We start from the raw sequence: 14,693 nt of genomic DNA, 5'->3' as shown, positions 1-14,693 counted from the left end.
CGTGTTGCGGTCAGAGGAGCTACAATATGTTTGTGTCTTAATGGAGGGTTCTCCGGTTATGAACTGGTCCCACCTCAACTCCTTATATCCAACCACAACAATTAATATATATGCAAACCTTACACATACCCGGAGCTGGCTGCCGAATGATTCCTATCTAGGTGATGAGAAAACAGACATCTGCAAATTGCTATGGACTCTATGAGACACGATAGCATGGAAACAAAGGCAAGACGTGGCCGATTAACTATCTAATCGATTTGGCGTATACGTGTACGTGCGTGCTTGTGTGTTCCGGGTAGTCACAAAGATCAGTCAGCCCAAGGCTGTTGTGTATGTGTAGAACCGAATCAATCAGGAGATTGTGTACGCACATGTACTGCTGCTTCACATAAACAAGTCAGAGGTATCCTGTTCAAAAATAATAATCAAAGGTATCATTTACTTTACTTTATCAGTTTAGCTACATGTCGGTCAGCTGAATTTCAAATTCGGGTCAGCCGATTTTGAATGAGGAAGGAGAAGGAAGGTGTCGTGGTTTTGTCACGGCAGATGTCCTAGTGTGAGGACTTAGTCATGAGGCCGTCGCAACTAGGTGGTAGATTGAACGGGGTTGGTCGGAATCGAGAGACGCGAGATTTTACCCAGGTTTGGCCCCTCGCGGTGGAGGTAAAAGCCTACATCCTGCTTGATTGATATTGACGATGATGATCTCGGTTACATGGGTGGTGTCTCACTACCTCTATCTCGAGAGCATCTACTTTGATCTTGTCTAAGACTTGCCTCTCTGTCTAAAACGTGTCCCTCTTGGGATACCCTGTCCCTCCTTATATAGTTGAAGGGGCGGCTTCCATGTAGAGTCCAAGTCAGATTAGGACTTGGCCTATTCTGGCTTCTCATCGCGGGCTTCTTATCACGGGCTTCTCACCGTGGGCATCTGAACCCTGGGCTTCTTATCTCCAAGCGGGTGGCTTACACCCGGGCGGCTTACGTCGGGCGGCTTACACCCGGGCGGTTTACGCCGGGCGGCTCACAGTCGGGCGGCTTACCTTTAGGGCTTATCTTCAGGGCTCATCTTCTGAACTCATCTCCAAGACTCATCTCCGGGACTCATCATCGCATGTTAAGATGGCTACTTAAACCCAGAGATGACTTAACATCAGGGCGGATTATCCTTATGATCTGGGTCTTGGTCGTGGGGAATATCCCCAACATTAGCCCCCAGGTTAGCTTTGAGTTTATTCATGCTAAACTCCTGAAATAAGAATATGTAAAGGGACCGGCTCACTCAAAAAGACCAGTTTTAGTTCATTGATCAGCTCCTGAAAGGTCTGAATCTCTGTCATATCAATATGCTGACGTTGGCTCCTTGTAGAAATCTCTGTCCTATCAATATGCTGACGTTGGCTCCTTGTAGAAAAAATAACCCTTATGATATTTCTGAGCTTATCTTCAAATGCCTTGGCTTGATAAAAAGAAAATTCGTCTGGTGTTGTGCCAACTTTCAATACTTCAGATTTCGATGAAAAATCCGTACGATATTAAGTTAACGTGTCTGAGTAGCCTCGAGGAGATAATCTTTTGCACATTTTTCCACCAAAAAACATGAAACCTGGTTTGCTCAACACTAAATTTTTTGAAGGTGTTCTCCCTCACCTGTAGCCCCCAAGTCTTGAGTAGGACGAAGTGACGGCTTAAGACTTGCTTAAATATAAATGTTGCATCTTTTAGAGAGAACCAGTTTGTCCAGATGAGTCTCCAATCATAAACGGAATATTTTGTACTTCATATGTGTAGCCCCCAAGGGCCGGCTCATCAGTATGTGATGGGTCAGGTCTTCAATTTGGACCTTATAATCTGGGTAAACAACTTAATGTTGTAGCCCTCAAGTGCCGGGTTGTCTTACCTGCAGCGACCCGGGACATTAGATATACTCCTTTGAAAATAGCATCATATGATGTAGCCCCCAAGCTTCAGGCAACTTTCAATATAGTGGATTAAGACTTGTGTACTTTGAAATTTTGACAGGAGCAATCGGTAGCCCCCAAGGGCCGGCTCATCATTATGTGATGGTCGGGTCTTCAATGAGACTAGTTAAAAATACCATGCATTAGTCCCCAGGTGCTATGGTGCATACTTGCAGTGACATGACACTTGCATACTTGATATAATCGTGATTTGAATAATGTAGCCCCCAAGTGCCGGTCGTGTGCATGCAGAGACTCGGGACTATTCCTTCCATTGTAAAATAAAATCATATCCACCATCTGGATGATGTTGATGAAAGCCTTGCATATCAATGTTGAACCATGCTCGTGTAAGCTGATATTTTTGGATGAGGGAATAATAGCCATTTCTCTGAAGCGGTTTCGAAAACCTCAATCATCCAATATTGGTTATGATAACCATAATGAAAATCCAGCCATGTTGTCTATTTAAAATTTGAATAATATAACCCGGTTTGAAAACCGGCTCCTGCAACATAAACCAGTATGTCCATGCATATATGATGCATAGTATGATGATGTATGTCTATGACAATAGAGTATAAAAAGACCAGCTTTCGAGGCTCGAGTCTTGCTTCAATGAAGCTTGGCGTGATAGCCATGGTTTATCCTCACTATCAGTAAGCTGGCTCTCACATGACTTAAGCCGCCGTTTTAACCTTGACAAGTTCAGGGTCATGAAGATTGACTTCTCAAGAGTACGGCGGATCATCTTGTTCGGAGTAGCATCAAACATACATGCAGGTTTAACCAATAATGTGACGTTTTTGCTGGGTCAAAAGGGTTTTGTAAGCTAAACTCAGTGAGTTGGAAGCCCCCTAGTGCCCTTATGATCAATTAATAAAGACTCATGCCCAGTAAATATGAGATGAAACAATAGAGGCCCCGAGTTTCGGGGATGCCGGCTTTATTACGTTGATCATAATATGGTAATCCAATATGGAAGGATACCCACGTTTGAACCGCGCATCTTGGTAGCTAGTCCTCTTTGGCAACCTTAATTTTTTTCTGAGAACTCAAACTTGCGAGAGATGGATTCCTCTTGAACCGGACGTTGAGCCGGATATTGAGAGTTCAAAACTTTGTGAGAGACAGATTTCTCTTGACCCAGATTTTGAACCGGAACCTTTTCTGATTGCCCGGCACTTTTTGAGACGGAAATTTTCTGATGATCTTTAAATTTTCACCAATGTGGCAGCAGTCTCCGGGACTGTTTTTTTCCTTTAATGACCGAGGTTTTTGAATTTTGTTGAAACCAGCCAAATTTGTCGAGCCATGTCTGTGTAGCCCCCGAGTCTTAAGATGACTCGAGGAGTCGGCTTAAGATTCTTCATATTCAGCCGTGGCATAAACCGCATACAGTTTGACAGCGGAACATTGGAATTTGTTTGAAGCTGAGGTGAGATGGCGAGTTGATGATCTTTGCTATGCGCATCATATGTCCTCCCATTGCTTGTTGTTCTCTCTTGGTCCGGCTCATCTGGTTCTTCCAGGGCCATTTTTTATGACAATTGAACTCTTCGCAATGAATTGGATCATCCCATGATATCGTTTAAGCTATTCGCAGGGTTTCTTGATTTTGACCTCTGCTGCCGATGTTTAAGTCGCCAGGTCCCCTGGTTCTTCCAGGGTTGATTCTCTGGCTCCTTCAGGGTTGTTTTCTTTACAGGCCAGCACTTTCATGGTCGGTTCTCGTTGACTCTTCCATGGTTGGTTCTTCTGGCTCCCCATGTTATATTCGGCACTGATCAAACCGCGAGGGTGACAGGCCATGTGTGTGTCTGCCAGGCAACGTCAGGTGCAGAGATTAACCTCCGGCATGTTAATATAGAGTGGACCGTCAAGAGGATATGTTGGACACCAGTCTGTTGAGAGGCGCGGTGCAGATGTTTGCCAGCATGGCCTCCTCGTGTCATTGTAAACTGGACTGCCAAGATGATAGGTTGAATGCTAGCGCATGATAACGTTGGCGCGAGCTCTTTATTCATGGCACAATGATCGCCCTTACAGTGAACAATTGTCCTGCATAATAAATATCGCAAGTCAGAGTAATTGTTCTTTAAAGAAGAAAATGTATCAATAAAAATTGACTGGACAGATTTCACCTGATTCGTCCGGACGACAGATGGTCCGTTCTGTGAACAATCTCCAGTATTTGCAATGGCGATTTAGCCTCTCTCTCTCCTGCCCTTGCAAAAGGGATGATTACGGCCTGATCGCTCAAGCATTGTGCTCTCACTAGATGAATGGAGAGGAAGAACTGGCATGATAGGGTTGTCACCCTCATCGGCGACTGCCCCCCCAGCTAAGAAATAACCGGACTTCCAGCGTACCGCTGCCCTGGCTCCTGAAGCACCGGAGCAAGTGCCCGGAAGGTGCCGAACCCCGGGTGGTGGAGCAGTACGCCAGGGCCTATCTGTGGTATCTTCTCACAGAGGTCGTGTTTCCAGACTGCTCTGGGGACAATGCCCTATGGATGTATCTCGACTTCCTAAAGGACTGGGATGCAGGGTACAGGTGGGGGTCCGCCGGCCTCGCCTACCTATACCGTGCGGTAAGAGAATATCACATTGTTTCAAATATCATGGACGTATGCTGCTTTAGTTTATGTCATCTTATCATCTATACTTGTTTTGTAGTTTGACGACGCAACCCAGAGGGCGGAAGATACGTCCGGTATGTGTGGATGTGTCTGGGGCCTCTCCATTTGGATGTGGAAGCGAATCCCGGTGGGGCGTCCGGAGAAGCTGCGCCAGCGTGAATGGACTGACTACGGCGAAGATGACGAAGATGATCGATACCCGACCGTTGCATACGCTTGTGACGTGGTGGGTGTCTATACATGGGCACATCCAAGGCTTTGTACAAGGTCTTCACCAACGAGCTTGATGCTCTGGCGGCTTTCCAGGTATAAGAACTAGATTTTGAATATTTTCGACGACACTTTCACGTGAGCTTACCATTTTTTGGTACTAGTTAATTGGCGGCCATATGATGAACGAGAGTGGGGGTTCGAGATGAACGTGATGTGCGGATAGGACCGGCTTCTCTGGCGTCTACGCCGTCGAGTACCACTTGCCACAGCGCGTTACCGCGCAATTTGGTAGGGCGCAACGTACACCACCAGGCAATGTCATCGATATTGCTGGCTCCGACCTACACTTGTGAGTGCATTCTTCTCCATTTATATGTTTTTGTTTTGATGTTTTACATTCTTTCTTACGCCTTACAGGATGAGCAAGCAGAAGAATCAATCGATCATAGATTGGGGAGAGCAACATGCGAGATACGTGAAGGAATGGAACGAGTGGAAAACTCGCAAAGATGTGGAGAGGAAAGTGATGGACTGGAATGAGTACGAGGATCACATGCGGTGGTACGACGATGGCATCAAGCATCGTCTACGCCTGAGGCCCCAGTGGACGACAACAGATGTCGAAGACATGTACGATGACTACTCCGAGAATGAAGCCTACCATGACAGCATCAAAGAGCTAAAAGGCGGATTTAGGGAGTATGGACCCCTCATGAACAAAATGGTAAGTTGTGTTTATCTGTTTTCAACCGGCGGTTGGATGAAATCCACTTTAGTGAGTGTGACTCATTTATTGTTTTGCAGTCTTCGGAGCTGAACAAAAGCATTTTTTAAGCCTCAGATGCGCTAAGTTCTATCACCGGGACTCGAGATAGTGAGAACAAGTTGAGGGGAACGGTGAAGCTAACATCGAGCCTCCTACAATTACATTCTTTCTTAAGTTCATTTTCATTGTAAACCATAAACTTGATCCATATTATGTTCTTGTTTCGTTCTTATTGCAGAAGATGGTCAACAAATGTCGCAAGCTTGTGGGCCTGCTTGGGTGTGCTACCTCCTCTGTTGATGCTTATGCTCATGCAGCCCCGATGCATAGCCTTGCTTCATCGAGCCAGGCCGCCTCGTCGTCTAGGGTGGCTGAAGAGGACGAGGAGGAGTACGAGGACGAAGAAGGTGATGATGAAGACGATGACGAGGAGCGAGCAGAAGAAGAACATGGGGAAGAAGAGGAACAGAGCGATGAGGAGGAGGAGTACGACGACGATGACGGACCTCCACCAACTCAGACAACCCAGCTTGAGAAGAGGAATGTGCCGAAGAGGGATTGGGCAAGTCCACCCCCGTTTCAGAGAGCGCGCCCTCCTCGGCGCAAGAAGAAGGCGGCTGAGAACCGTTCAAAGAACAACGAGGACCGTACCTCAAAGAGGGGAAGGAGCAAGTGAAACTTTTTATGTTGTCGAGGACCGTTGAACTAGTTAAACTTTTTATGTTGGCTTCGTGAAACTATTTGGTATTTGTTGAACCATTAGCTATGTGAAACTATTTGGTATTTGTTGAACCATTAGCTATGTGAAACTATTTGCTACATGTGTGGATGTGCTATGTGAAACTTATTGTTTTTTAGTCTATAACATTGCTACATGTGTGGATGTGCTATGTGAAACTTATTGTTTTTAAGTCTATAACATTGCTACATGTGTGGATGTGCTATGTGAAACTTATTGTTTTTAAGTCTATAACATTGCTACATGTGTGGATGTGTGGATGTTGTTTTTAAGTTTATAACATTGCTGTGGCAAAAAAATGAAGACAAAATAAAAGTTGGGTGCAAAATATGCACTGTGATAAGACCCTACCGCCAAGGACTCTGACGGTAGGGGCCTTTACTCGTACTGGGACCAAAAGTGGCTGACATTTATCGGTGGGGTTGCACACCCTACCGCTAGGGTCCTTGGTGGTAGGGTTGCACATCCTACCGCCGGGGCCTCCGACGGTAGGGGGCTCACACGTATTGAAACCAAAAGTGGCTGAAATTTTTCGGTAGGGTTGGACACCCTACCGCCAGGGATCCCGGCGGTAGGGTTGCACCTCCCACCGCCGAGGCCGCCGGCGGTAGGTCGTCTGTCAGGTCAGTGTCGAGACGTTACGGAGACGGCGGCTACCGTTACTCTACCGCCTAAGGTTCTGGCGGTAGGCTAGGCAACCCTACCGCCGAGGGCCTTGGCGGTAGGAAAAGGGTCAAATGTAAAAAAAAAAAAATCGAACCGGGTCAGATCCGGTTTAACTTTTTGAAAAAGATCAAAACACGAAATTTGGCCCCTCGGCATTGACACAGATCTTGAACGCGACGACAGGATGTCGGCGGACACCAGATCCGGATTATCCAGCAGATCCAGCCCCATCGCGTCTCCGGCTTGCCGGTAGTTGTAGTCGATGTTATTTGTAAAACTATGAGTACGATATCATCACCAATCTCGCGCCTGCGGGTGTCCTCGTCACCGATGGTGCAGAAGCCGCGGAGCTTGCTCGCGTTTGCGGCCTCCACGAACGCGTCGTATGTGTAGAAGGCGCCGCCCTCGCAGCCGCTCTGGCTGCGGTTGCCCAGCATGCGACCGAACGTGCCCCGAGAGATGATCGACGGCACGCCGCTGGCGGCGGCCAGAGCGAGCACCCTCATCATGTTGCCATGAGCCCATGAATAATGTGATGTGATGTGTGCAATGTGGACTGTGTACGTCGCAAACCCATTGCTCATGGCTTTATAGCAAAGAGCCAAAGATGCATGGGCTGGACCCTCAAGATCCGTGCGTGAGCTCGTCAACACGCGGCCAAGAGTAGTGCACTGATTGGCATGGATATGTCACGGATTTGGACTGTGCCAATGGAGCCTTGATGTTCCCTCTCTAGTCTCTGGCCGGTGAACGCAATGCAATTATTTGATTCACTGTGCTAATGGAGCCCTTGGTAAGAAGAACAGAGGTCCTGCTGCATTGCATTTTTCTCCTGGGCTGCCTTCACAAGTTCACTGTAAAAAAAAAGTTCAGTGTGAACAAGTGAGAACGAATTAAGTTCACCGTCAAAACAGATTGTAGAGTAGAGACACCCCAATCTTAATTTACTTATGAAATCGAGTAGAAACACTCATATATCCGCATGAAGAAAAAAAAAACCATGGTTTTAGCTGGAAGCTACGGCATTAGCTTAATCTCTAGAATTAACAACCGTAAACTCCCTTGCATTATGCCTGATTACAACTTTTTTTAAATGTCACATATATATAGACCCAAAAAATAATGCAATCACAGAAATGCCAAACCAAATAGTTACAACCACACGACTCTACAGCACTTCTTCCCCACATTTTCTCCCTAACTCAACCTCGAATATCTCACAGTTTTTTTTCCCCAAAGGACGGAATAGCATGTCTCAATCGACGTAAACATTTGAGCCGCAAAAGAGACCAAACCGACACATCTTTACAAAGAGCACGCTCTCGGGATCATCTCGAGTTCTTTTGCTTCTTCTCTTCTAGCTGCGAAGCCTCGCTCAACATGTCCTTGGCGTCGCTTTGCATATCTAGTTTCGAAAGCGCGACGGCTTGCATATAGAATGCAGTTGGCCAGTCAGGGCACACGCATTGCGCTTGCATCGCGTCCCGGAGGGCGGCATCGGGTTGGTCGCACATGAGGTGGCACAAGCTCCTTCTAGCATACACCGTCGGCGATACCATTGTGCCCACATCAACAAACTGCAACAACCCAAAGGGAAGTAACGGGTCAGCTTGATTCCAACATATAATTTGCGCTCCCTCTGTTCCAAAATAGATGACCCAACTTTGTACTAACTTTGTACTAAAGTTAGTATAAAGTTGGGTCATCTATTTTGGAATGGAGGGAGTACATTTTAAAGGCTCCTGATATAATTATCTATGAGCCCACCTGTGTATAGCATTCTATGGCTGTCTTGAAATCTTTGTCACGAAAAGCTAGATCCCCACGTTTCCTGGCTTCCAACATGTCCCTCATCTGCTGCGTCCATTCCTGGAATGATAGCTGTAATAGGAGACGGATAAAGTGATCAGTTCCTCCTGTGACACCCTGCACTGCAGAAATGCTCTGATCCTTACCTCATTACTGCCTGCATCGTCTCTGTAATGCGTCGATACAAGAATCTGCTGGATAGCTGTCAGGTCCATCCTAGAACAGGCCTCAGCCATGGGAGAAAGAGGGTGTTGTGGTGGTTGTGGAGCAGGAGGTGGAGCTACTTCTTCCTCATGCTTTGGTATGCCAAGCATCTCGTAGGAAGGTACCTGTTTTGGTTTGAAAATGAAATTGACAGCCATGAGAAAGGGACAAGATAGGTTATTGTGATATAATTACAGTTCAGTGGGAAAATACAAATTTTGTTTGAACCATCAAGGATGAACAGATAAGTACGTAGAATTACATATTTGAGATATAGAAGGATGAAAACACAATGGTTACCTCTAATTTTGTTTGCAAGGGCTCAAGTATGGTGACCAGCTTTTTTGTATGGGGGCGGTCCCTAGCTTCATACTGCAAACACTGGGAGGCAAGATCTACCAAAGCGGTTGCCTCTTCTGTTGAGTAGTTTCCTTCCAGATGTGAATCCATCAACATTTGGATATTGTTGCCTCGCATCATGTCAAGAGCCTGAGTGAAGCAAACATAACTATAAATTAGAAAGCATGATTTCCATTGGTATGAAGTACTGCTACCGAATAATTAAGCTACCAAGTCACACCCGGAAGCAGAATATGTATTCTCCGACAGCAAATTTCAGCGCTTGCATTTGCCGTGACAGTTTCTATGACACTACTATTACAATCACAGAATACCAGCTACGTGTTCATTTTCTGAAGGATAAAAGGCTCCCGATCTCATTACCAAAATCTTCAGATGGTTACACATAATCTAAAGGCTGAACAACAAGCAAGAACGTCAGGCTTAAAACCAACCCAATACATGTGCATCATTCATCCTTCAGTGCAACAGGTAATTGTACCAAGGGAAAAATACATGGTAGGGTCAACTACCGGTGTGCCAAGGTATTTTCAAAATTGGTTCTGTAGGATAAAGTGCAGCAAGGAAGCACAACTAATAGCAAGAAAACATACATGGGAAGGAGGTATGCGTTTTCCACTTAGAAGGTCCAGTAGTACGGTGCCAAAGCTGAATATGACACTTTCTGGAGTGACTCTTCCTGAGAAAGCAAGCAGTCAGAATGAAAGATGTTAGTTTGGTGCCAAAGCTGAATATGACACTTTCCAGTATGACTCTTCCAGAGAAAGCAAAAGAATACCATGCACAGAATAACAGATGTAAAATAATCTATCTTTCCTTTAGAAAGATACCATATTATATTAGCTATGTGAAACTGTATTATCTGAACTTAGGTTGAGTCGCCTCCACACGTTTGTAAGTAGTCTTAATAGGAACTTCATATTTGTTCACTGACAACTCATATCAGCTGCTTATGAAAGAATGTAGTAATTCAACAAGATAAACCATTGGTCTGGAGGGACAGAAAGTATTTCTAATTCTATTCTAATTTGTCCCAGTTCAAGTCTCAAATTGTGGTATCATTCCATTTGTGTCGAAGCCAGATTCTGTTTCTACAGGTTAACACCTTATTATTTCTACCAAATTTCTTGACTAAGGAATTAAATCAAGAAACAGCTGTCACAAAGTAAGTAAAGAAAACATTAAAGTGTATTCACTAAATGATAGCTTAAAAAATATTCAGGTGTACGAGGGTAAGAATGTACCAGTTCTCAAATATTCTGGAGGTGTGTATGCAAGGTTTGTGCTATAACTTTTCCCGTCTCTGCTGTTTTTCATCAAACCAAAGCATGAAAGACGAGGATCACCATTCTGCAGATAACCATATCAGTAATTTTGCTCACAGAGGATAACAGGTAGAGAATTGTGCATACGACTGCTGAATGAATCAACATCATCCAAAAGTGCAAGTGTTTAGCCTTTCAAGTGGCCCTAATCAAGTAACAATTTCTTCAACTGAAGTACATGTCAAGGAAACATTATGCAACTTGACTAAGAAAAAGTGATTGTTCTTAGTGGCGAATTACCAAACATTTATAATGTAAGAGTTGAATTTCCATGTTTGGTGTGTGCTTTGCCTTCTTTCAGCCACAGGTAAAACAGTTGGAAGCAGACCCCTCCCTCCAACTGGCAAACATCCAAACAACTACCAGAAAGAGCATATCGATATTTGGTCGTACAAGCTAAATGGAATCACTAAATGCACTTTCCAGTTCCCAGAGATGCACAACAAGCACTTCCAAGAGAGGCATTCTTATTTTAGAGATAAAAAAAACATTCCTTCCTTAACCAGATGAGACAACAATTGGCTTTTCTCCATATAATGATAGGATAAAACGAGTAGTACAGAGTAATTGGTTGCTTACCTCATCAAAAAGGACCCTATATGCATTTAGGTCATGATATAAGGGTCTACCCTCGTTGCTGCAGTAGTCCAGCGCTTCAGCAATGTGGTACGCGACTCTTAGACGCATAGCCCATTCAATAGTCTGGTTTTCCCCTGCAGAAGAGCGAAAGCAATATCATGAAAGTGAACTGAAACGCAGTTCTGTAAATTTTGCGTACATGGTGAAAGCAATGAAGAGCATGAAAAAGAGGCAATCAGATGCATTTTTGTAGGGGTTCAAGACAATACAGTACCGATGGCAATTATTGCCAATCAAATCAAAACTAGTACGTACATCCATCCGCTCTGGACCTCTGGTCAAGATGTTCATCAGCTAATGCGCATCATAGAAAACACAGCACATGGCTAATACTCCTACTTCATGGTCTAGCTAGTGTCAGCAGCCTAATTTCATCGTCACTGAAGAACCTCCATAAGCACATAAATACAGGTACTACCTGCATTGGTCATAACTGCAGTGAATTTACTGTGACAAGTCACTTCCACATTGAACTGCAGTGGATCCAATACAATATGCGTAAGCAGACAAGTAATAAATTATGTCACGCGTTTGGGGAACTTGTGCCTTGATTGGTCCCAATCGAATCGATTTGTTGGGCATGGCAGCAACAAAAGAAAAGGAATGGCGTATAACAAAGAGCTGTCCAAATGATTCGTTCGGTACACCAAATGCAGTTGCTCGGAGCAGACTAAGGGGTGTTTGGTTCCAGGGACTTTTTTGTGTTGGGACTAGAGTAAACCAAGCAGGGTGGGACTTTTTTGAGACTTTTTGCTAAAAGTCCTTAGAAGCATGAGAGTCTTTTTCAAAAAGTCCTACGGACTAGAAAAAGAAGTCCTAGGACAACCAAACACCACCTAATTCGTTGCTTTTGCCAGGTTTCTGGCCCAATCAGGAACTGCAACTGCCAGGAATTTCGCAGCATGTGTTTATGGAAATGGATAAAGCAAAATCCACAGAGGAGCAGAAATTCAGAAACCAGGCTAGCTGAAGAAGGATCGATCGGCGGTGTTGATACGGGGGGGCGAGCAGAAACTTACAGTGGAAGACGTGCTTGGCGAGGGTGTCGTTGGGCATGAACTCGGCGACGAGCAGGCGCTCGTCCCCGTCGCAGCAGTAGCCGATGAGGTTGGCCAGCCGGCGGTGGCGCAGCCTGCCCACCCCCCTGGCCTCCTCCTGCACGCCAAACCAAACCAAACCCGGAGCAAAGCCGTTGTTTTTAGCTCGCGAATTGCAGTTCCGCGGCAGACAGAGGAATGGAAACAGAGGGAGGGACTCCGGCGGCAAGGGGGGTTGTTGGAACGTACCGCGAACTGCTTGGGGTCGGGCCAGGCCATCTTGCCAAACTTCTTGACGGCGATCGCGGGGCGGGGGCCCTGCCCGTGCTGCTGCAGGCGGCCCCTGTAGACGAAGTTGGGCGCCTTGTCGCCGCTCTCGGACACGATGTTCTCCGCCGCGAACCCGCCCGTGGCCGCGCGCAGCTCCGCCAGCGAGAACTCCGCGAACCCCGCCTCGGAGGACGACCCCGACGCCGCCGCCGCCGCCGCCGGCGGCGGCGCGGCCCGGTGCGCGCTCGCCGAGAAGGACGGCCGCCTGGCTGGCGCCGCCCCCGCCCCCGGCGGCTTCTCCGGGTGCGGGTGCGTCACCGCCCGCAGCGACGAGCGGCAGCAACCCATCAGCGGTCAGCAGAAAGGGGCTGCCGGGCAGGGCGAGCGGGAGGAGCAGGAGCAGGAGCAGGGGAGGGGGAGGAGTTGCGCCGCGGTTTGATGGCTCTGCTCCGGCTTTGCTGCGATGCTGCCTGCCTGCTGGCCTTTATCGCTGTGCCTGTGCACTCGTGCGGATGGATTTTCGTCTGGTTTCTCGCGTGCGTGCGTGCGTGCTGCTGCTGCCCGTGTATCCACGCGGCCCGTGTCGCTGTCGACGGCGAGACCTGGTTCACATCCGGCCGCCTCGGCGAACCAACCCAACCCCCCTAGCCGATCACTGATTGGCGGCTCTCTCTCTCTCTCTCTCTTTACAGTAGTACCACACGGCTGGCTGTGCCAGGCTTGGACGATCATTATTGGTTCCTCATTTCTTTCGGAAGGATTCGCAACTTCTTTCCTTTTCTTCTTCCTTTTTGCAAATTCTTTCCTTTTCCTTTTCTTTTCCCGCAAATTCTTTCCTTTTCATGCGTGCGTGCGTGCGTTCGTGCGAGCGTGCGTGTTTCCTTCCTTGTGTTTTAGTAGAGAGGACGGTACACCTGCCCCACCCGCGCGTCCGGCGACCGGTCCTGGCCGGGTCGGTCGAAGCCAAGCCAAACCGCCGTGGAACGGCCGGCAGGCCGACCGTGTCGCCGCGGTGCCGTTCCGTCGCCGTCCTTCCCATTTTGGAGGCATCTCCTCCTGGGACCAAAGCTGCCTGTCCGGTGCATTTGAACAGTCATATGTTTTTTGGTTCACACCACAACAGTACACGTACATTGCACCGGCCCGGACCGGGCACGTCAACGCTCTTGAGGTCCCGCGGCATGACCTGACCTGACCCGACCCGACCTGGTCGGTCACCGCCGGTCGATGCAGAAGACGACCGTTTCCTAGCAATTTTGTATGCCGCTGGTGGATGGCTTACCTGGCGCGCACGCGAGCGAACATCACCGGTGCCACTGCCGCATTTAACAATCCATCGGTCCGTACAGTGGTGTCTCGAAAAGCGAAATTTACTACTTCAGGAAAGAAAAACACAGCTCATCGGCCGTACATGTTCTACTCTCACAGAGCCACCAAATGGCTCTTTTTTTTCTTTTAGACCAAAGCAAATGGTTCTTTTTTTACTAATATATAGGAAATGATTTCTTTTAGAAGTATAGAAATTGGAATTAAGAGCGACTCCAACGCGCCGACCAAAACTGTCTGCGCGTGTTCATTTAGGTTGAAAGTGAAACGGAAACAAAAGTCGGCTAAACACGGTGATCCAAACGGACGTGTGCCCGCTTTTTGTCCGTCGCGCGACCCATTTCCGGCCCAAATTTGGCCGGCATTTGCGTCCGCGCGGACATGAAACGGACACGCGTGAGGCCCGCCCTTGTCATCCCCCCTAGCCCGCCACTCGGTGGCACATTGGCCATTCCATCTTCCTCCCATCGACAACCACCACACCCGGCTGCCCCACCTGTCGCCGACGCCCAGTTCCGGTGCCCAGGCCAGCCATCAGCACCGACATACCTCCCCCCGCAGCACACCACCTTCCAACGTCGCCGCACCCACCGCCTCGCCCCACCGCCGTCGTAGCACCCCGACGTCGCCGCCACCATCCCCTCACCCCGCGCTCCCCCTGCCTGCAACACCCAAGTGCGGCGACCTCGCTCGCCGGACGCCACCACGTCCGTCGGATGCCTACATGCCTG

At 47.6% G+C, this 14,693-nt stretch overlaps 1 protein-coding gene across 1 annotated transcript; it reads right to left on the bottom strand.

The window, feature by feature from the left end:
* Positions 1–8,035: 8,035 nt before the first annotated feature.
* Positions 8,036–13,228, bottom strand: LOC109756470 (serine/threonine-protein kinase BSK1-2). The gene is made up of 9 exons (XM_020315304.4): positions 12,616–13,228; positions 12,349–12,484; positions 11,270–11,403; positions 10,610–10,715; positions 9,959–10,044; positions 9,306–9,494; positions 8,948–9,130; positions 8,760–8,873; positions 8,036–8,569 (listed from the first exon to the last, which is right to left on the bottom strand). The coding sequence occupies exons 1-9, from the start codon at positions 12,982–12,984 to the stop codon at positions 8,321–8,323; spliced, it is 1,566 nt and encodes a 521-aa protein (XP_020170893.1). The 5' UTR covers positions 12,985–13,228; the 3' UTR covers positions 8,036–8,320.
* Positions 13,229–14,693: the final 1,465 nt, after the last annotated feature.

The sequence above is a fragment of the Aegilops tauschii genome, chromosome 4, assembly GCF_002575655.3.
Source record: "Aegilops tauschii subsp. strangulata cultivar AL8/78 chromosome 4, Aet v6.0, whole genome shotgun sequence".
Classification (NCBI taxonomy): domain Eukaryota; kingdom Viridiplantae; phylum Streptophyta; class Magnoliopsida; order Poales; family Poaceae; genus Aegilops; species Aegilops tauschii.
Note: the sequence above shows the minus strand (reverse complement) of the source record. Positions and strands in the feature narration are given on the sequence as shown.